A 20,930-nucleotide genomic window follows, 5' to 3' on the forward strand; every position below is an offset into this window, starting at 1 on the left:
TCTCTTGTAAAAGAGAACAATTGCTGCCTCACCAAGTCTTTGGGAGGCTCAAATGCTGGTGGGATTATCAAGTGGTCATTTTAATAGAGGGTGGATTTTATGCCATTCCAGTAACAATGTGTGGAAAGAAAAACCACACGTAGAATTCATCCCTCTTTCCTGATGTAGAAAAGCCTTTCAATTTGATGAAAAATACAATTCGATGTATTTTTTCAGCTGTTCAATGGGAGCAAGCAGGACGAGGCAGCATTTGGCAGAGGTCTGGAACCCCGGAATTTGTATTTACCGTAGCTTTAACTGCCTCACTCTGCCTGCTGTTTAAAGGGTGAATCTCTTGGCAGCTTTGCTTGAAGTAGAAGAATTATTCTCCGGTGAAACCTTATTTTGCTTTACTGCTGTGCTGGAGACAGCTAGAATCTGACTGAAGAACAGGTGTGGGATGAAAGAGGAAAATTGGCAACTCTTCACTAAGACAGGAGACAAAATTATCCAGATATGCTCGCTTCCATTCCAGCATGAATCATCTTTAGCATCTCACTGACAGGCAAAGAAGATCACAACTATTGTCCATCCCTCGGACGGTGCAAAAGCTTCTGGCTGAAAAGCAGAACAACAAATGTTGGGCACAGCAAGTGGCTTTTCAGTGCTCCAGTTGGTCAACTAGGGGTGGCCTTTTCAGGATACGCCATTCCACCTCCCCAAATTTTTTTCCCCTCTCTTTATAATAAGAGGCCATCTACATCTCTCTTGGAAGTGTCTGGGACCCTTAGATTGCTTGTTTTCTGCCCCGTTTTAATTGTGTGGGGTGAGATGTACTTCCAAAAACTTCTGTGGCATTCTCCCAGGCTTAGAAATATCTCTGAACCCAGACCTGTGCCTGATTTTGGTAAACACAGGATGAGTGAATGATTGACAGGTAAGATCAGCCCAGAATTGCAGCTGACTTACAAACCATGAATGTCCCTTTTCTTCTTCTATGAATTAAGGGACTGCGATGGCTCAGCAACTCTTTAAACTGGAAGAATTTCTTCCTTCCTTCCTTCCTTCCTTCCTTCCTTCCTTCCTTCCTTCCTTCCTTCCTTCCTTCCTTCCTTCTGCCTCCAGGCTGCAGGTGAAGCTCAAGGGAAGATTTTTCTCCCTTCCCCCCACCCACGCGGCCCATTCATCATTCCAGGTAATGCAGGGGCCATACAGAGGGTCTGGGAGGGCAAAAACCGGGCCTACCGGAGGTTCTGGAAATCTGGAAACGGGCCTGTTTCCGGCCTCCGGAGGGCCTCCAGACCCCGGGGGAAGCTGTTTTTGCCTCCTGGAGGCTCGAGAAAAGCCTCCGGAGCCTGGGAAGGACAAAAAATGCCCCCCTCCTGCCGTGGTGCAGGCAGCCGACTATGCCACGCCTACCATGGCCATGCCCACCCAGCAACGGGGCAACGAACCCATTGCTAAATGATCTGAAGCCCACCCCTGCCTTGATGAGTTTCCATCCATTGCTTCTTGTCTTGCCTCAGGTGCTTTGGAGAATAGGTTGACCCTCCCTTCTTTTTTATACAACCTCTCAAATATTATCCTGTTCACCCGGGAACTTCTTTTCTCTAGACAAGACATACCCAATTCATGCAACCATTCTTCATATGTTTTACCCTACGGGCCCCTAATAATCTTGTTCTTTCTTGTTCTTTTCTGCACTCTTTCCATAGTCTCAACATCTTTTTTATAATCTTTTTTTTCTACAGAGGATCTACCACCCCATTCAGTGAGCTCTGTTCTCCTTGTTATCCGATCAAACCCAAAACTCTTTTGCATCTATTCTTCCACTGGCCTTCCTATACCACTTTTCATGCCCAGCTATCTTTATCCCCTTTAACAAAATCTCGGTCTCTGAGCCCATTTTATACCAACAGAGGAGAAGCCCAACACCACCAACCGAGTTGCATCGCTTCTATCTACAGCAGGCTCAATCAATCAATCAATCAATCAATCAATCAGAATAGAGCTGGAAGGGACCTTGGAGGTCTTCTAGTCCAACCCCTAAGAGATCCTAGACCATTCCAGACAAATAATTGTCCAATCTCTTCTTTAAAACCCTCCAGTGATGGAGCACCCACAATTTCTGGAAGGAATTCCTTCCACTGGTTGATTGTTCTCACTGTTCCATAAAATCTAAGATACCCCCAGCTTGGACTGATGACATTATGATGTCTTTATTTTCTCTTTTATTTTGCCATGTTTCTATTTGGCTTTATTTCTACTTTATTTTAATGTTTTATTCTGTTCTTTTGCATTTTATTTTATTCTTCTCGGGTTTTAAAATGTCAACATCTAAGGCTTTGGACTCTTTGACTTTCTTTGTTGCGTTTGCTCCTTTTTACTTTGATGGTCATTTGCTGTAATTAAATTGATTTCATTCGTTATGTTTTAAAAAAAAAATAGGTGGAATAAATTACCCTACTTTCTTGAATCTTATAATACCGGGAAGCAAAGTTTTAAAAACAACACTCAGCGTAGAGAGATTATGAAGATAATACCTTAATATAGCACAGGAATAATATATCTTACAGACAGTTTTTCTTGGTTCACAGAAGAATAAAATGTGCTCTGTATAGAATTAAATAAGGAACAGAATCCACAGCGATCAAATAATCTTTTAATGAAATGCAGTTGGAAGCCCTTTCATTTAAATTGTACTGTCAGGAACAAATTTTAAGCTATAAATTAGTGGTGCATAAGCTTCTCTCTCTCTTCCCCCCCCCTCCCCAAATGCACTGCCTGGGATACAGTTTGCATGACAGGTTTTAGCAAATGCTCACCGGCTGTTTATCATGACTTGAAAATTGGAGTCTGTTAAGTCTCTTGAATATGGAGCAGCCGTGCTTGCCACTTCTTTTCTTTTAAAAAAAAAAGATTTAATTCTCAAATGCAAATTAGAGATATTTAAATTGGGCAGATTCTATAAAGGCTTGATTTTTTGAAAATTGGATTAGTCAGTATGCACTGTGTGGTATGGAATGATTAATATTTAGGGACGCAATATTAGGGCTGTGTGAAGTGCACCGTAGGGCGTCCTTCGGGATGTGGGTCCCCACCTCATTTCATTAAGGCAGACCCTTGTCCTCCAGAACAGGGGTCTCTCCAACCTTGCCAACTTTAAGACTTGTGGACTTCAGCTTCGCTGGCTGAGGAATTCTGGGAGTTTGAGGTCCACAAGACAAGGTTGGAGACCCCTGCTCCAGAACATGCAACAGCTGTGAGGACTACCCAAGTTTTGTCTTTATATTCAGACATAGGGACACTTGCTATGGCACCTCACCGAGTGACCATGTGGTCCGTGCTTCCATGGTCATCTGAGATCCACTTGCAAAGCCCACACAGCAGTTCTGACACTGTTGTCTCAACACCTCTTCACTCCTGTGTTTTGCAAAGTCCTACGGATGTGTTTATTGCACTTACAATCAGTCAACTAACCCTTGTCTCAACCCCTTCGCTGTTGTCTTGTTGACCTGCATAGAGAGCAGAACTCTGCAATTGTTTCCGTACCGGGTCATTAAAATCATTTTAACAGCACTGTTTAGCTTTCCTATTTCAACAAATAATATATTCATTTTAAATACCCAGGGAGGCATGCCTAGAGAAAAACCAAGCCAAATTATTATTAATTTTCTTCCTGGGTTACACACAAACATGGTGAAATAATACAGCAGGCGTTTATTTTCAGCAAGACCTTTGCAAACTTAAGAACTGGTGACTTTTGTTTTAATAGCAACTGAGATTGTGAAGGTGGTTTCTGCACTTTTTTAAAGCATTGCTATATAATTGCAGCCTAGCAAATGTCAAGAGAGATCACATGGAAAACTCTGTAGGAACAAGTAAGTTCAGATCTCTCTCTCTCTCTCTCTTTCTTTCTGTCTCTCGATATTTTTCTCAAATAAAGACAGATTTCTGGGCCTAGAAGTTGGAGAAGTTTATCAACTGTATCAACCTGCCCAGCTTATTTCTCTTCCTGTTAAAATGGCAGATGTTGTCTGAGACTTTAGACATACACAGGATGCCAATCAGAATAGAAAAACCAGTGTACTGGGATTTGAGGACCTCGCATGTCTCCTCAAATATCTTCTAGTCCAAACTTGGTTCTCCAGTCTCTTCTTAAAAGTCTCAAGTGTTGGAGCATCCACAACTTCTGCAGGGAAGTCGTTCCACTAATTAATTGTTCCCACTGTCAGGAAATTTCTGCTTATTTCTAGGTTGCTTCTCTCCTTGATGAGTTTCCATCCATTGATTCTTGTCCTGCCCTCAGGGGCTTTGGAGAATAGCTTGACCCCCACTCTTCTTTGGGTCAACCGCTCAAATAGTGGAACATTGTTTTCATGCCCCTAGTCCTTCCCCCCCCTCCATTGAAGTAGACACTGTCCAATTTCTGCAACATTGGTTTTAGCTTCCAAACCCCAGGAAGGAAGGAAGGAAGGGAGGGAGGGAGGGAGGGAGGGAGGGGAAGGGAAGGGAAGGGAAGGGAAGGGAAGGGAAGAAAAGGAAGGAAGGAAGGGAAGGAAGGAAGGAAGGGAGGGAGGGAGGGAGGGAGGAAGGGGGGCAAGGGAAGGGAAGGGAAGGGAGGAAAAGGAAGGAAGGGAAGGAAGAAAGGAAGGAAAGGAAAGGAAAGGAAAGGAAAGGAAAGGAAAGGAAGGAAGGAAGGAAAGGAAGGGAAGGGAAGGGAAGGGAGGGAGGAAGGGAGGGAGAGAGGGAAGGGAAGGGAAGGGAAGGAAGGAAAGGAGGGAAGGAAAGAAGGAAGGAAGGAAGGAAGGAAGGAAGGAAGGAAGGAAGGAAGGAAGGAAGGAAGGAAGGAAGGAAGACCAATAGAGCAACCAATAGCAAGATGGAGGGACTTAATTACAAAAGCACTGAATGCATTGTTGAAAACGTCCAGTTTGAGAGCAGCCATCCTGGAGATATTCTGTTTTTGTGCTGGCTAAGAATCAGAACTGACTTGACAGTCTATAACCTAGTACACACGTAATCTGAATATTCATTTCTACAAGTTATGGAAGCCACAATGCCTTTCTTCAAAGGTCAAAAGAGCCGGAAAAGAACGTGATGCTTCCTGCATCAGGTGTTTATGAACTATGGGATTCGGGGGTGGGAGGGAGGAATCATGAGTTATTCTACATAACCAACCCAGTCCTATTGCTGACATTTTATAAGTTTTTACTGAATGGCCAATTGCAAAGAGCTGGAATTATTGCCAGGTGCTGCTTTTCGTGGATGGACTTGGTGCGTCTAACCTACCAGGTCTCTTTTCTTTTCCCACTTATGTGGTCGTGAGTGGAGATCTATTTTTGCCATGACCGGATTCCTTCTTGGTAACCTTTCCTTTTTTTTTTGCTTCGGTTTCTTAGACAGCGTCGAAGATGAAATCGAACTGGCCACCGTGCGACATCGACCGGAAGCCCTGGAACTGTTGGAAGCCCAGAGCAAATTCACAAAGAAGGAACTTCAGATTCTCTATCGGGGGTTCAAAAACGTAAGTGCCTCTTGTGGGTTTTGCCCCCAAAGTAGATAATTCCCAAGAATTGGGAAATTACAGAAAGTGATCGACAGTAGCATCATTAGATCTGAGCAATCAACAGATCATTTGTAAGAGAGGGATAAGAAGCGTAAAGCTGTTACCCAGAGCAGGCAAATTATCTGATGATTACACAGCTACTGTAAGATTTCTTACAGCTGAACGATACCAAATCTGAGTAGCTGGAGGAAATGTGTTGTGTTTAGTAAAAAAAAAAAAAAGGTAATTGTTTTTATATTGTAATTGGGAAATAGATTTAGCCGGTCCTCGGCCCCTTCGAAGCTGAATTTGGCAATGGTGATTTTCGTCTTCCCGGCTTTCAGAGGCTGGCTGATGAATCCTCTTCAGACGGAGATCACAGTGGGACGTTTCCATTTTGTAGCTGCCTTCCCATCCCTTCCTCCTTGCCACACTGAAAGTTTGATTGCCCTAGTCATTAACCTTTCAAACCAAGGACTCCGTGGCGTGCCTTATTTAAGGAGCACTTCACAGTAAATTGCCCAAACTGTCAAACATGCGCTCCACGTGTGGCTGGTTTTTTTCCCCCTTCCCGTCTTCTGCCCATTGATAAGTTTCTTGCAGTTAAAAAGGAAGGAAGGCCAAGGAAGGTTTTGTATTTCTCTAGATTTCTGCCCCCAAAGCATAGGTTGAATACACAGGATTGGCGTCTTACGGAGACCTTGTCAATGTGTGGCTTCACTCTAACCCATGACATGTCATGTGCCAGCTTTAGCAAGAGGGCACAGTGGCACAGCGGCTTAAAGGTGCTGGAACTGCCAGCTAGAAATAGGTCTGCACTCCAGCGGTTTGAGCCCGGCTCTATGAGACGGAGTGAGTTCCCGCTGCTCACTCCCTGGCCCCTGCCCACTCAGCAGTTCAAAAGCGATACTGCAAGTAGATAAATGGGTACCACCTCAGTTTAAAAAAAAAACTAGTTGTGTTTGTGTGTGCAGCGGGCAGAAGCTGGTGCTGGACCTGGCCAGATGAGAGGCAACGCAACATGTGGTGGGGCAAGACCAGCGGAGGGTCTACGACAACTCGCCATGACCAACTCACGATGGGACAACTCACTGCAGAACAAGAGTTACGCTAATATTTAAGAAACAGTGGAACAGAATCACTAAAAAAAGGATGCCGAAAGAAGGACAAAATGAAATGGGAATGACAAAAATTAAAATAATGTTCTAATTATTTTAAATAATTAAACTGAATTGTTCAATTGTCCTGCAGTCAGTCGTCCCATGGCAAATTGGCTGTGATGAGTTGACCATGGAGCCCGTAGAGCCAGCAATGTGAGCACCGCTAGCCAGCTGGTGTAAGTTACTTTGTCCCCTGTGATGCACCAAGGATAGGCACGAAACCACCGAAGAGAGACCGAAGCAGCCATTTAGGCCATCAGGGCTGCATTGTGTCTAGCACGTGTAGATTTCCCTAACGCCGTGTGCCATATACGCTAAATAAATAAATAAAAATCAGATTTAGCAAATCGAGTAAAAATCTGGGACTTAAATATGGCAGACTGGGACGTCCATTGGACAAATAATTTCTGATTAGGATCTTTAAGCCATTCAAAAAGACGAAGTTTCTTTTAAAAAAAATAAGTTTCGTAATGTAAATATGAATTGATTTGGGTAATTAAAAGGGAAAGGTAAAGGTTCCCCTCACACATGTGTGCTAGTCGTTCCCAACTCTAGGGAGCGGTGCTCATCTCCGTTTCAAAGCCGAAGAGCCAGCACTGTCCGAAGACGTCTCCGTGGTCACATGGCCGGCATGACTCAACGCCAAAGGCGCACGGAACACTGTTCCCTTCCCACCAAAGGTGGTCCCTATTTTTCTACTTGCATTTTTGTTTTACTTGCTTTCAAACTGCTAGGTTGGCAGAAGCTGGGACAAGTAACAGGAGCTCACCCTGTTACGCGGAACTAGGGATTCGAACCGCTGAACTGAACCTTTCGATTGACAAGCTCAGCATCTTAGCCACTGAGCCACCGTGTCCCATAATTTGGGTAATTAGCTCACCCCTAGTTAATTCTAATCAAAGCTGCAGTAATATGAATTTGTCTGAAACGCTTGAGTGAATCGTCTCCAACATTAGGGAACTGGGAAAGAGCCGCATGAGAAAATAGTCAACAAGCAACCTTTGTAGTTCGATCTGTTCTTATAATTTGAAAAAGGAAAACATTCACTGCGGTTTGTATTGCCATTTTGAGCTGCAGAACAGTACTGTTAGGGAAGTAATGAAGAGCAAATTCATGCAGTATTTATGCATCCCATTTAAACTTAATATTGTGTCCTCTGGATAGTTATTAAAACTCTGTATGTCATTCTCGTGCCTTTCAATTAGACTAATCTTTGGAAAGCACCCTTTTGTGTTTTCAAGCCCTTTGTTTATTATTTTAGGCTGTCTTTAAATAAGATTTATGCAGCCCCTATATATACCAACAAGCATCCCTCAACAAGAGGGAGACTTTTTTAGCTTGCTGATTTAAACGGATGGATAGACATAACAGTATATAAGGTAAGAAGTGTAGTGTTAATTTATGACTTGCTGGTAACACAATAGTCGGAAAAGGAGAGCAAGTCACATTTTTAAAAAGATAATAGTGCATTTTTTTTCTGCTGCGCAATTATGGAACTGCAAGAAAGCTGCAGTGTACTGTGAATTTCACACAAAGGATTGTCACAAGTACATTGGTAGGTGGGAGGTTTCTTCAGTAAAAGTTCATAGCAAAAGGGGGAAAGTTGCAGCCGGAAGCGGTCGGAGTTTTGCCCTCCAAAATGTTCAATGGAATAATAACCTTCCCAATCAAAACTATTTGTCTGGAGTCAAATATCCCCATATTCAGTTATGGAAATAATTTCAAAAGTTGTGGCTATTGATTTTTTAAGTACCACGCCATAAGAGATTTCCCATAAGTCTAGAATTTAAGGACCAATTTGTTAAGTTGTTTTATCTGCTTTATTGTCATGGACCAAGAGTTGTTTATGCACCAAGACAAATTCCTTGTATGTCCAACCACATTTGGCTAATAAAGAATTCTATCTATCTATCTATCTATCTATCTATCTATCTATCTATCTATCTATCTATCTATCTTATTAAACTACTTCCAAACATGGAAACATTCACTACAAAATTCCTGGTTTCTTGAAAAATGATAAGGCACTTATGAGCATTGATTGGCATCACCCCCTTCCATATTAAGAAGTGCCTTCCTTCCATCTTTCAACAAGAGGAGAAGTCCCTGGAGAGATCTGCAGTTTAGCACAGATCTGGTCCTTGGAGAGTTGGAAATTATTTAAAGCTAAATGGAGTGAGGTGCTATATAGCTTTGCTCTTCTAATCAGCCTGTGAAAAGTGTGAGTGCAAATGCCCAAGGTGAAGTTTAAAAGCAATAAGAACCTTTCCTCTCCTTTCCTTTCCTTTCCTTCTTCATCCATTTCCTTCCTTTCCTTTCTTTCCCTTCCCTCCCCTCCATTCTCTCTTTTTCCTCTCCTCTCCTCCCCTCCCTTCCCCTCCTTTCCTTTTCCTCCCCTCTCCTCTCTCCTCTCCATGCCCCTCTTTGCCACTTCCCTTCCCTTATTTTCCTTCCACCTGAATACAGTTACAAATGCGTAAACAGGCAGTGAAGCCAAGATTATTTTGAAGACGTTTCATACTATTAATTTATGGGAATATAGAAAGCGGTGAAAGACAAATCATACAAATCATCCACCTCCTCTTGCATTCTCTCTGGGCCTGAATAAAAGCAGTGCCTTCTGCCAGCAACAACCTCCCACCGGCCAATACGCTCCCACAGAGAGGGGCTCCTCAGGGTGCCGTCGGCCAAACAATTTCGACTGGCGACACCCAGGAGGAGAACCTTCTCTGTGGGGGCATCAGTCCTCTGGATTGAGCTGCCCCTAGAGCTTCGTCTTAGCCCTGACCTGCGTACTTTTCACCGTGCCCTTAAGACTCTTTTGTTCCAGCAAGTCGGACTGGCTTAATATGAATTTTAAATGGGTGTATGTGTGTTTTAAATTGAGGGCCAAATTTTATATATCTGATTTTAATTGGTTTTAAATTCTATAAATTCATGTGTTTTAATATGGCTGTACACCACCCTGAGTCCCTCGGGAGAAGGGCGGTATAGAAATTTAATAAAACCTAAAACCTAATGCACGGGAAAGGTTGCCAGCAGTCACAAATATAAAACCAGCTGTTTAAAAGTGAAAGTTCTTATCCAGCTGAATTTGGGGGGGGGGAGTCTCATTAATTTAAATTGCGCAGGTCTGCATAAATAAAAATTAGGTACCTGTTGCTACAGCCAGTATTTGGAATAATGGTTTATTGGTTCTGTATGTGGGAGGCTACGATTTTATAGCGTTAAGTTTCTCTTCACGCGGAAGGAAGGGCCCTCAGTTTCCTAGTTGTGCTAGGACTTACGTGTGGGTGGAAGAATTCTCAGTTTCCATTGAATGCCAACCCTTTGATCTCATTAAGCATTTCCTTAAGGATTCTCTTGAGCCCCAGTTGAATTTTTGAGAATCAGACAGTCCGTCTGTTCTTGGTGCCACAGAGAGTTTGATTTATGGTGGAGATTCTGGGGGAAAAAATTGTTTAGCCTCTTAGAATGTTTTAAATTTGGTTTTAAAGGGAGGGATTTTCACAGCTTGAGTTAAAATGAGAAGCAGAAACTATACTTTAAAAAAAAGAAAGTTATATAAAGAAACGTTGAAAGAAACAAAGGAAGAAATTAGTTCAGAGGAACTATGATTATACCCACGTATAGATAGATATACAAAAAAGAAAAACAGAACAAGAGTGGAAGGGACCTTGGAGGTCTTCTAGTCCAACCTTCTCCTCAAGCAGGAGACCTTCTACCATTTCAGACAAATGGAAGTCCAGTGTCTTCTTGAAAGCCTCCAGTGATGGGGCACCCACAACGTCTGGTGGCAAGCTGTTCCACTGGTGAATTGTCCTCACTGTTAGGAAGTTTCTCCTCAATCTCAGGTTGCTTCTCTCCTTGATTACTTTCCATCCATGGTTTCTTCTCCTGTCTTCTGTTGCTTTGGAGAATAAGTTGATCCCCCTCAAATACTGGAAGACTGCTATCATGTCCCCCCTAGTCCTTCTTTTCATTCAACCAGACAAACCCAATTCTCCATTTATCCAGAAAACCTCTGGATAAATGAAACGCCAGAAGCTTCTATCAAACTCTTTAAAATTAAAAACAAAGAAAAGAAGGAAGAATATATATCAATGTCCACTGTCTGATAACTGGATCAAGAGAGAAGAAGCATGAAGACAGAAAAAGGGGCTTCCCATTTACACTCAAGCATCACGCAGGTAAACCTCAACTTACAGCACTAAAAAATAAGTGACTCGTGACCGTTTTTCACACTTACGACCCTGGCAGCTTCCCCAGGGTCATTGATCACGTGATCAACATTCAGAGGCTTGGCAGCTGGTTCATATTTATAATTGTTGCTGTGTCCTGGGGTCATGTGAGCCCCTTTGGCAAGCAAAATCAACGTGGAAACCGGGTTCCCTTCACAACCGTGTTACTAACTTAACAACTGGAGTGATTCACTTAACAAGTGCGGCAAGTGTTAAGTCCAGACACGAAAAGAGAGGCAGGACGATCGTAGTCAAGTAAAACAACCATTTATTGCAGGCAACAGGGAACAACAACAAACTAACTAACGAACTGAGAACTGCCTGAGGCTGCAGCTCCTTTTATCGGGAGCTGTCCAGCCTGTCAGCCACTGACGCTTGTTCATTTTCCCACCCGTGGGAAAATGAACCAATGAGTGAAGGCTGATGTAAGACTCACTCCTACTTGCATATTCAACAGCAAGAAAAGTTGAAAAATGGGGCAAAATTCACTTAACAAATGTCTCACTTAGCAACAGAAATGTTGGGGCTCAATTGTGGCCATAAGTCAAGGACTCCCTGTAGAAATGTTCTCCAGCCAGCTGCTTTTTCAGCCCTATTTCAATTGAGGATGCTTCCTTATCCTGAGCCCCCTTATGTTTCTTTCTCTATCCCAATAGCATCCAAGGCCAGGCTCCGGTCTCCACAAGCGTGTTAGGTTTTGTCACCCATTTTCTGGGAATTTCAGGGAAGGGCACAGAAGAAGGACCCTAGAACAAGATGCCAGGCTAATTTTCTGCAAATCCGAGGATGGATGGAGGGCATCTCGCTCACTTCTCTCCTCTTGAAAACTCTTGCAACCACAAGTTGTGAGGTATCACATCAAATATGCTTCAGTAATTATTTTTGGCTTATGGCCAGCAGTGCGTGCACTCATTAATTCTTAAATTTGGCTGAGGCAACAATCACAAGAGTTAATTCTGCTGAAAACAGTATTAAATTAATAGCGCTCCAACCTCCCCTCCAGATAATAACAGATAATTGAGGTTGATTTTTTTAAATAGTATGCAGCTATAATGGAATCAAGAACACTAATTAAAGAAAATGGAAAGAAAACTGCCGATGAATGGCAGATCTCTCCAAAAGAACAATATCATATATAATGTCTATTTTGCACAAGCCGGAGATATTATCAAAAACGTATTTTGAGCTTGGAGCTAAAATCCTCAGGAAAATGACTTAACATTAATATTCAAATAATCTTTAACAGGGACCCTTTGTGATTCTTTCCCGCTGAGATTAGTGTAATATTTCAATTAATACAATAATGAGTCTTCATTTTGCTCCACAAGCCTTTTTTTTTTTTTTTTTTTAAATTAAACTTCAATGGAATGATTGTAGTTCAAACTGCATTTGAGTTGCCAAAATTTTGCCCTGCGCAAAATGAATGCCGTAATTAAAGTAATTGGGTAATCCATCAGTAGGATTGTTCTTCATATGCTTGAGTGAATCTGAAAGAATCGGGCGGATGATGGGGAAAAGGGGCAGGAAAGGAAAAGGGAAGAAGCATAAGCTCTCCATCTGGGTACCGAAGGGAAGAAAAGGAGGCATTTTGGAGAGATGCAAAATTTAACCAAATTTTGAGAGGCAGCAGGTGGTTGGCGATTGTTTAATGGATCACAATGGGAAAAGTCTTATGGTCGAAGAACCCTTTGGTGCTGGTAATACAACGTGACATTTTCCTCTTATCAACTAGAGACATCCTCATTTAGCAACTGCCTTGTACAATGATCGTTTGCCCTTACAACGATGATGAAAAACTAACTTTGCAAACAGTTATTATATAAAACAAAGATTTTTTACTTTTTTTCCAACAAGTAAAAGGTTAGGAGCTAACAAGTAAAAATTATAAAGATATTCAGAGTGTGGTGGTTTTGCTGTCAAAAACACAGGCCTAACACCCATCTACTGTAGCTTGGAGCCACGCAGTTCGCTTGTCTTCCCCCCTTTTTACTGTTAGCTTGCTATTTTTAAAAGATGGATTCCCACACAAGCTTACACCAGGTCGTGATCCCACAACAGAGGCTGCAACTAGAAGCAACTGCCATTAGCTGTAATGAAACGGTTTTGAACTTTGGTGTATTTATTTTGTAGTACTAGCTTTATAATTAGGCTAGTTAGAGTCTTCCCTCCTTTGAGGTCACCAAGCAAACAGTGACTAAAAATAGAAACTTCGGGCACAAAAATCATGCTTAAAAACCCACTTTACATTTTTTTTTAATGCATTATAACTGCTCTGAAGACCTTTCTTTTGCTTTGCGTTTCTATTTGTAGAGAAAATAGAAACCTCTGGCAAAATCGAGTTGTTATTAATTAAGATTCCTTCGACAGAGACTTGAGTTGGGAGATACCATTCCAGACAAGCAGCACCCATGTATGCTTGTATTGGTGAAAATTAAGAAGGTAGAAAACACAATATGCAATATATATACAAAGGGTGGGACTTCAGTTGTCATGCCATGTCTGCCCACTTCCCTTTGACTTTTTGAGTTTTTCTTCTGCTCCAGAATGAAGAGATAAGCTTTGTGAAACTGAAAGCTTAAAATACTCTTGTGAAGATGTTTTGCATGACTCCAGGAGATCAGTCATTAAACATTTGTACTATTGCAACTGTCCTATATGCTATGCTATAGCCAGTTTGGCCTGGCGGTTAAGGTACCAGGTTAGAAAGCGGAAGACCACGAGTTCTAGTCCCACCTTAATCACGAAAGCCAGCTGGGGAATTTTGGGCCAATCACCAGGGGACGGTGAGTTCTAATCCCACCTTAGCCATGAAAGCCAGTTGGGTGATTTTGGGCCAATCACAGGAGAGGGCAGGTTCTAGTCCCGCCTTAGCCATGAAAGCCAATTGGATGACTCTGTGCCAATCACTCTCTCTTTCTCTCAGCCCAAACGACCTCACAAGGTTGTTGTTGTGGGGAAAACAGAAGGAGGGAAGGTGTGTTGAGTATGTTCGCTGCTTTTAGTTATTTGTAAACAATAACTAAGGCAGGATACAAATAAATAAAATATATACTATGGTGCATGTTTCTTGGCATTCTCAGAAAAAGTTTGAAATTGGAATTCGAAATGTAGAGTCTTACCTGGAGTAGGTACCCTACATTCATGCACAGCCAGGTCTCTCAACATCAGCAACTGGATGTGGGAACTCCTAGGAAGCAAGGGTCCACGCTTAAAGTTATTTGGGGTGGGGCCGTAGGAGAAGACAGCATTCGTGGTGACGTATTGGCTTAGAAAGTGTGAGTTGTGAAGCTTCCGAAAGATGCCATGAGTTTTGTTTCTGAAGCTTGTTGAAGGAACGTTAGCGTTAAAGTGGCCTTCACACCACACTGTCCTAAAAGCAGCAAAGTGGATTTTCTGAACGGTGTTTTTCTCTGTCCTGTAGGAAAAGAGAGAAAGGCAGGCCCAGACATAATAAAAGCTCAATTGGTGAGACGTTTTCCTCCTTACGACTTACCTTTTCCTAGTGAAAAACCTTCTCAAGGTGTCTGTGCTTATATCTTTTCCGTGCCCCAGAAGAATCAGTATAGTATTTTTTTTTTCTTTTTTACGAATGTGTCTTGGAAAAATTGTCCTCCCGAAAGGCAATAACGGATGTAAAAGGTGGCTACATCTGATTTAAGATACCTGTGTTAAACTCATCATTTGTGTTACCCCTCCTCCCGTTTCCTGGGACACACGGAAGTCAGGTCGGTTAGGGAATAAAACGTTTGTCCCACAGAATTCAAAAGAATTTGGTCCGAACGATGTAAATGGCTCTTTCACTTTGGGAAAATGGATCTATAACTTTAGAGGAGTACGAGATTTCGAAATGATGGCCGTGTCAACTCTGGGATGCTTTGATGCCCTTCAGTCAGGGACGCTTGAGGGGGAAAACATGTTTTCATGTCCTGCTATACCACGATGTGACAGCCACATTCACTCTTGGATGCCATCTCTGAAGTCTGGAGAAATTTTAGATAAATTACATATTTCCTATCAGATATGAATAGCAAAGAAGTGTTTTGTTCACCGCAAGGGAGCTTCAGCAAGAGACCATTTTATTAGCCAAGGAACACAAAATCTAAATTCCTAAAATCTAAAATCTAAAGGATGGTTTGTGAGCCATCTGTACAGGTAGTCCTCGATTTACGACCACAATTGGGCCCAGAATTTCCGTTGTTAAGTGAGACATCGGTTAAGTGAGGTTTTCCCCATTTTACGACTTTTCTTGCCACTGTTGTTAAGGGAATTTACTACACTGGTTCAATTAGTAACCCGGTCATTAAGCGAATCTGGCTTCCCCATTGATGTTGCTTCTCAGAAGTTTGCAAAAAGGCATCACGTGACACCCCCCCCCCTCCAGGACTGTAACTGTCATAAATGTGAGTCAGTTGCCAGGCATCTGAATTTGGATCACGTGGCCCTGGGGAGGATGCAATGGTCGTAAGTGTGAAAAACGGTCATAAGTCACTTTTTTTCAGTGCCATTGTAACTTTCAACGGTCACTAAATGGAGTGTTGTAAATTGAGGACTGCCTGTATCAACAGATTTGTGCTTGGACCAGTGGCCAGTCACTCACCAGAGCTTCAGCGCAGGAAGACGGGGGTTTCCATTTCTACTTGCAGGCAGGAAACCAGAGGAAGGAATATAGTTGGGTAGAGTCTGGTTCCTTTTGCAGGCAATTGTTTCTCTTTGACCCTCTGAAGCTTCTGAAATCTCTGTGTGAGTTTGAGTTTGGAGAGCTGGAGAACAGGCCTGTTATTCACACCCATCTCTGCCACTTTCTTTAGGAGTGTCCCACGGGGGTTGTTAATGAAGAGACCTTCAAAGTGATTTACTCTCAGTTCTTCCCACAGGGAGGTGAGTCCTTTGAGATAAGTAGTCCTGTTTGCATGTACAACCCCGTTACCTCTCCCTGCTTTGAAATCCAGGGGGGGGGTGTTGGTGGTCTTGGGAATTCAGTCACTTATGCCTTTTTCATGGGAGGTTGGAAAGATTTCTTGGGCTTTCATTCATGGGTGTCTTCTGTCTTAGCCACAGGCGAGTTGTTCAAGAATATTCTGTATTTGGGTTCAAATGCATTCTTTGTTTTACACTGCTTTCTATGCCAAATTAGCTTGAAGGGGGAGGGAGGAGAAGGGGGAGGAGGAAGGAGGAGGAGGAGGAGGAGAAGGGGGAGGAGGAAGGAGGAGGAGGAGGAAGAAGGAGAAGGAGGAGGAGGAGGAGGAGGAGGAGGAGGAGGAGGAGGAGGGGAAGGAGAAGGAGAAGGGGAAGGGGAAGGGGAAGGGGAAGGAGAAGGAGAAGGAGAAGGAGAAGGAGAAGGAGAAGGAGAAGGAGAAGGAAATATTCTAATATTCATTCTGGGAAGGTTTAGATGAAGAAATAACTTTTCAACAGGCACTTATAGAATGTGCATCCAAACTTTCAGTGGGCAGAACATTCCAGAGTGGTCCACAGAAAAGACTCGTCCATTGACAGCTGGAATAAGCTGCTGTCATATGACAAAATCTTCCCTGATGATCTATAATGAGAACAACCTTCTGACTTGAATGGTTCAGGGTCTTGTAAGTGGCTTGGTAGCCAATCAGCAGCTGGAGCAGTTGGTACTCCTAATGCCCACATTCTGCGCCAGGTTCAGGTGTTCAGGTCAAGGATAAGGGATGAGTTACAGCAACTGAGGTTTGAGGTTAGCAACCCACGAATAGCTAGAGTTAGGCTGATCGTGTTCAGGAAATGATCCGGTTGGTATACCAACTGAAGATGGCCTCAGACTCTCCTAGTCATGGAGACCAAAATGGACTTCAGTAAGAGGGATAAGTCTAGGAGCGCCCCAGATGTTCTTCCTGCTATAACACTCACCAAGGACATGTACATTCTCCAGTTCCTGAACCCAGGAGCCAGATAGGTCTGCATTTTATTTTTGCAATTCATTTTATTCTTCTGCATCTTCTATCACTTCACTCAGATTCTGGTTCAGCATTTCTGATGTTATTGGTGTTATGGACAGGTCTAGATGTCCACGAATTGCTTGCTTAATTTAATTACGTGTTATTTATTGATGGCAATTTTGTACCACCCAATCCAATGAGTTTAGGCACTGTATCTTAAAAAAGGAATCCCAGTGGGGAAAATATAAATATCCCATAAAAACATAATTAAACATTTAGTTCCCAAACCCAACAACTTGTCCAGCACACAACCCGTTGAAAAGCAGAGGAAATGATTTAGTGCTCCACAGTTGCCATGATTTGGGATAAGGTCATCAAATGGTATTTTCTGATGTTTGCTTAACCTATGGGCACACCTCCTTCAAGTCTGGTGGCCCTGCACCATCATGTAAAGATGCGTTAACTTCTCCCTGGTCCCACCTGGGCAACCTCCCCCAAAATAAAATCCTTAAAGATGAGCAGTGGTCCATCCTGTACATGGTAACCAGAAACCACAGTTCATTTTGAAAGCTCAGGAAAAATAAATAAGGAAATACATCAAACTCGTCGACATTTCCCTACATTTTCTTAGTACATATAATTCCGAAGTCACAACGGGTAATCTTGCAATCCTGGAGAAGATTTTGGCAAGGATGGATGCATTAATTGGTGATTCTCCTTTAGAGTAATTATCTGTACACCAATATGCAGGTGGAACTTCTCTATTTTTAGCTTCTGATTTGTTTTATGCAAGCTAAATAGATCTACATTCTAGGAATGAAGACTAAAAGAATGAGAGCAAAGTATGTTGTATTTAAACATGCATATGCAATAGAATATCAAATTTGAATGTCTTGCATCATAATGACTATAATTATATTTGAGCCATAATTTAAGTTTTGAAAGAAAAGAACTGCAATGAATATTATTATGTTTTGTTTCATTTTTGAAGGGTCTTATTAAGAAAACAGTAGAAATAAAGAAAACCAAAAAAAGGAATAGATATACTTTTATTAGGTTTTAATAGCTTGCTACCAAGATCTTCTACCTACCTTTGACAGGCAAGGTAGTATGAAAAGCAGGAACTGGAAAGGAGGAAAAAAGAGATGCACCTTCAAAAATTAAGCCAGATAACGCAGACACATACATTGTAATGTTGTGACCATCAGTTCTTCTCAAAAAAAGTTGAACTATAGACTGTATTGTCCAAAAAAATGTTTTTTTCAAAAGGCAACTGGACTTTCTTTGTTTTTCCTTGAAGATGTTTTGCTTCTGATTCAAGAAGCTTCCTCGGTTCTCATTCCAGCCAGAATTGAAGAAATTTCTTGGATGAGAAGCAAAACGTCTTCAAGGAAAAACCAAGAATGTCCAGTTGCCTCTTGAAAAAGCACCTTTGGGACAACCATGACCTGGATCAGGGGTCTCCAACCTTGGCATCTTTAAGCCTGGAGGACTTCAACTTGACGTCCTCCAGGCTTAAAGTTTCCAAGGTTGGAGACTCCTGACCTGGATGACGGAGAACCTCCATAAACACATGGATTGTATACCTCATATCCGATTATTCCTAAATTTTGGGGGCCAAGCAGAGTTGACCCTCCTCTGAAAAGTGAAAGTTAGCTCCCGCGTCTCCTGCAGTTATCAAAACTCATAGCCCCTCGGCAGAGAGAAGCTGACAAGTGGTGCTGTGTCTTGCTAAAAAAGAGAGAGAGACTCCTTTCTTGTGTGCTCCCTGCTCAGCAGAGTAATAAAGAATTACTCTTTCATTAATAGTCAAGATGCAAGTTGGAGCTTTAAAGGAGGAGAAAAGAAACTCTACAAATCTCTTCTTATCCGGAGCCACCTAATGAGAACTGGCAAAGCTTCGGATGATTCCTTATAATCTCTCCGTGGGGCGATTCTTTCTCTCCCGCAGAATGTTATGTTAGGAGAGGCAGGGAGAAATGCGGAAGCAATCGAAATGTGTCGCTCAAAGCCTAAAGTCGATGCAAATGTGTGGTGTCCCACTGATCTCGGTGGGTCTCCCTTTGTTTCGACAGGCAACGTTGCTTTCTTTTTCCTTAAGCGACTTGACAGCTTTCCACCATCAGTAAATAATTTCTGGCTCTTGCACAGATTGGTTCAGTGTGGATAATAAGGCAGCCAACTTGGTTTTTTTGCTCATTATTAGGGCTCCTTCTCGTTCTCTTACTGAAACCTGCCAGCTATCTTTTACTTAAGCAGGAAGTTTTATCAGCTGCAGGTGCTCCAACAATCCCAATGCCGCAATCTTTGGGCTCGTTGGCGCAAGGCGTTCTCCTATATAAATTTCTTTTTCCTGTCTCGATTTCCTGAACAAATTAGAGTTTAGGCTTTCTCCTGCCTTGTTCTTCTGTACCATCCACTACGTTGTCCTTCTGTCCCGTGCAAATTCGCTGAGATGTTTCCTGCCAAATTCTGTACAAATTCCCCCGGGACATTCCTTCCTCCATTTCTCCACCTGAACTGGATGGAAAGCCCTCAAGAAGTGACACAGCCAACATCCGTTTGTGTTTAAGAAATGTTTTTGTGCGGGGTTTGTTTGTTTGTTTTTAAGGTGTTAAAGAAGAGATTGGACAACCATTTGTCTGAAATGGTATAGCGCAGGGGGTTGGGTTAGAAGACCTCCAAGCTCCCTTCCCACTCTGTTGTCCTCTTCTGTTCGTTTCCCCCATGGTGCATATTCCTAGCATATTTCACGTTAGAAAGAAAAGGATGCATTTTCATGCTATTTGAAAGAATGGCGTTTCCTTTTCATTTTTTAAAAAAAACGTGAGACAACGCCAATAGGCAAAAATCCTGTTCATATTGACTCAGTAGGAAGCCTAATCAAGGCTTCAGCACTGGAGACATTGAAAAACACACAGGAAAAAATGGCCTCCAGCCAGGTTATTCCACAGAAAATGACAAGGAGCTGGCTGTCCATTCAAGTGGCATAAAGGAGATTTTATTTTTTTGGTTCCAAGGTGGTAAGCAGCCTGCCTTGACTATCTCAGAACAAAAACACCTCACTTTCCCCTTCAGGTGTAAAACCAAAGTAAGGTTGGATATGGTTAGTTTTTGAAAGAATAAAAACAGGAAATCCAAGGGCTGAATAGACCGGAAGGTTGTTTTTTAATTTTTTTAAACAATGTACTTCCTTATACTTGACAGAAAAATCTCTCCATGATACTAATATAGTCATCCTAAAACTGAAGGACTCTTAGCGTTTTCCCTTATTAGGTACCAAAAACTGTGCCAGATATGGCCAACTGGCCATCTACTCCAGAGGTCTCCAATCTTGGCAACTTTAAGACTTGTGGACTTCAACTCCCAGAGTTCCTCAGCCAGCAAAGCTGGCTGAGGAACTCTGGGAATTGAAGTCCACAAGTCTTAAAAGTTGCCAAGGTTGGAGACCCCTGATCTAGTCCACCATTTTTTCCCCCTGCAATGGTCAACATTTGCCTTGCAGAGCTGGCTGAGGAACTCTGGGAGTTGAAGTCCACAAGTCTTAAAAGTTGCCAAGGTTGGAGACCCCTGATCTAGTCCACCATTTTTTTTCCTGCAATGGTCAACATTTGCCTTGGAGGAAGGCCGACCGATAGTCTAGATTCTATTCTGTGGTGATCCAGCAGAGATCACTTCATGACTAATAACAAATCCCATCTTGTCATGCATGGTTTTTCACTCAGGACTGAAAGGCTAACCAGGCTGGTGTTGAGAAACGATTTCCTGGGTTTTATGAGTCAAAGCAAGAGAGATGGGATTATCCAAACAACAACAACAATTTACAACAAAGTCATGAAAACAGAAGATCAAATTAAAGCAGCTCGGGCATCATCTCTCTGGGTCATTTTGAGTGCTGAATGAATTGAGGATGCTGCTCACGGTATCCTCGTTGGTTTTTTTAAAAAGTGTAATTAGGACAAGCCCTTTCCCCCTCAGGAACAGGACAAATCTTTCAGGAGACGTTTTCTTGTACAGAGAAAACTTTTTGTTATGTAGAATAATCGGGGGGCAATCACAGAGTTAAAAATAGCAATAACACTTAAGACTTATATTC

General features: G+C 42.3%; 2 protein-coding genes across 7 annotated transcripts in view; one reads left to right on the forward strand and one right to left on the reverse strand.

Annotated features, from left to right (window-relative positions):
• The window catches only part of KCNIP4 (potassium voltage-gated channel interacting protein 4), a 267,229-nt gene that overhangs the window by 234,269 nt on the left and 12,030 nt on the right, over positions 1-20,930 (forward strand). For 4 of the 6 annotated variants that reach the window (XM_034436007.3, XM_060688933.2, XM_034436006.3 and 1 more), the window contains exons 2-3: positions 5,382-5,506; positions 15,737-15,806. In XM_034436007.3, the coding sequence (XP_034291898.1) occupies positions 5,382-5,506; positions 15,737-15,806 (195 nt within the window). The remainder of the gene's footprint in view (positions 1-5,381; positions 5,507-15,736; positions 15,807-20,930) is intronic. The other 2 variants (XM_060688929.2, XM_060688936.2) reach the window with 1 other exon arrangement.
• Positions 11,180-20,930, reverse strand: part of PACRGL (parkin coregulated like) — a 36,208-nt gene continuing 26,457 nt past the window's right edge. Inside the window, exon 9 of the mRNA XM_087874987.1 lies at positions 11,180-17,958. Coding sequence (XP_087731113.1) covers positions 17,905-17,958 — 54 coding nt within the window. The 3' untranslated portion in view covers positions 11,180-17,904. The remainder of the gene's footprint in view (positions 17,959-20,930) is intronic.

Source organism: Pantherophis guttatus, chromosome 8, assembly GCF_059756535.1.
Source record: "Pantherophis guttatus breed Tessera chromosome 8, ASM5975653v1, whole genome shotgun sequence".
NCBI classification, from domain to species: Eukaryota; Metazoa; Chordata; class Lepidosauria; order Squamata; family Colubridae; genus Pantherophis; species Pantherophis guttatus.